Here is a 1947-nt window from a genome sequence, read left to right as displayed (position 1 = left end):
TAGTATAAAATTTAATAATATATTTTTAATTTATATTTTAAATATTATTAATTAATTATTGATAAATTAATTTTATTCGTCCCGACAATTTTTATAGTTATTTTATTCAAAAAAAGGGTACCCTACCAGGTGATTTTGTGGTAGGTTGTTTTCCTCTGGATGACGTGTCCACTAATAAAGCTGGTGGGTCAACATGAGCATTATCGAGTTTTCGCATTTTCATAAAGTTCAGATCATAGATTATGGCATTATATGCGGAGGAGAATAACTTTGTGTTTTTTTAACAAATTGTTTTAGGTAGAATCGACTTCACTTGAAATTGATAATCGAAAGTTGTTAAATAATTTGATTGATTTGACTAAATTTTCATTTAACACCTCTCAATTATCAATTTTACGTAAAATCGACGCACTTGAATTTTTATCTTATTTTTAAGTTTTAAGTATGACACATATCATCAGAACCGGTTTTGCAGAATATAGCATCTGAATTCAATTACATTAAATCACAACTTGCTAGCTATATCGTGTCTAGCTAGCTAGCTCAAATATTTGGTGTTCTGCTAATAAGCAGCAAGAATATATTTGTCGTTCCATCTATTTCAAAAATAAATAAATTTAATATTGATTAATTTGGTATGTTAAAATGTGAATATATTTATATTTATATTTATTATTTGTCTAATATATTAAATTAGTCAAATGATAAAAGAAAGGAAAATATTGTTTAATTCATATATAAAAGGAATTAATAATGAATATTTTAAAAAATAAGAGCATATATTATTAGTTTTATTTTGAGTTAATAGTAAGTAAGTTACATATTTAATCTACAAAATTTTATTATAAATTTATAGATTTTTAAGAGAAAAAGTTACTAAGTAAATTCATTATATTGAAAACTTCCAGAAAGCTAATTAATTAAGTTACTAGTATGTTTTATCCTAAAATCTCCTTATAATTTCATCCTAAATAATTTTTTTAAAAAACTTATATAATATTTGTTCTTTCCTTTGACATTTACAAATTTATCCTAAAATTCATTAGGAAACAATCAGTTCTATTACTATTATTATTTGATTTGATTTGTTAAGATAAGGGCATATATTATAATTATAGGCATAGGTAGCTAGATGGAAAATGCATGCATGCATGCATTATTTTCACTTGGATGGTGTTTTCACATGGGCCCACGAAGAGAATGATATCAGAGAATAAAGAGTTTATTGATACGCGAAAAAAGGGTTTGAAGTGACTTACTCAAGGAAACCAAGCGCAGCTAACCTCAGGAAGATTGGCAGAGTCATCTTTGGCCTTATTTTCCTGAAAAATCAATTTCAATTAATAATCGAACGAAAAACGCTTCAAAATTAATACAATTTATTTATTTTTAATTCGTATTTAGTCATTAGTGTATTTTTATAAATTGATATTAAAAAAAAACTTAAATATACTAGTAGAATGTGTATACTAGCTAATATAAATAAAAATTGTTAGCCATTAAACTTTTCTCTTTAAAAAAACAAAAGAAAGACATTTGCTTGTTTAGCTTATATTTCGTTAGGAGATAAAAATAGAGTTAAATTTTATCTAAATACTTTTTTTTTTGAAATAAATTAAATAATTTAGTTATTAATTTTAATGTATAAATAACATAGTTGAATCTTATCATGCTATAATAAGATGAAAATAAATTTGAGTCGACAGACTTTTCTTAATGTATGTTATTGGCTAAATATATATATGGAAATTAAAGATAGATGATTCATATATATTCACACGAAAAAAACAGTATATACTGTAGTTAAAGGTTCTCGGTACTGGTTTTTGGTTTTTTTTTTTTAAGGATGTCCTTTTTCTGTTACTAGGAATAAAGACTAATTTTCTTTTGTTTTTTCGTAATCAGGTACTTCCTAGAAGAATTGTAGTGTATCTTTATCACTACACT

At 24.4% G+C, this 1947-nt stretch overlaps 1 protein-coding gene across 1 annotated transcript in view; it reads right to left on the bottom strand.

Moving 5' to 3' along the window:
• The window catches only part of LOC107469837 (WAT1-related protein At1g44800), a 7151-nt gene that overhangs the window by 4780 nt on the left and 424 nt on the right, over window positions 1-1947 (bottom strand). Inside the window, exon 2 of the mRNA XM_016089214.3 lies at window positions 1260-1322. Coding sequence (XP_015944700.1) covers window positions 1260-1322 — 63 coding nt within the window. The remainder of the gene's footprint in view (window positions 1-1259; window positions 1323-1947) is intronic.

Source organism: Arachis duranensis, chromosome 10 (genome assembly GCF_000817695.3).
Source record: "Arachis duranensis cultivar V14167 chromosome 10, aradu.V14167.gnm2.J7QH, whole genome shotgun sequence".
NCBI classification, from domain to species: Eukaryota; Viridiplantae; Streptophyta; class Magnoliopsida; order Fabales; family Fabaceae; genus Arachis; species Arachis duranensis.
The sequence above is the reverse complement of the archived record's forward strand: the minus strand, read 5'-3'. Positions and strand labels throughout refer to the sequence as shown.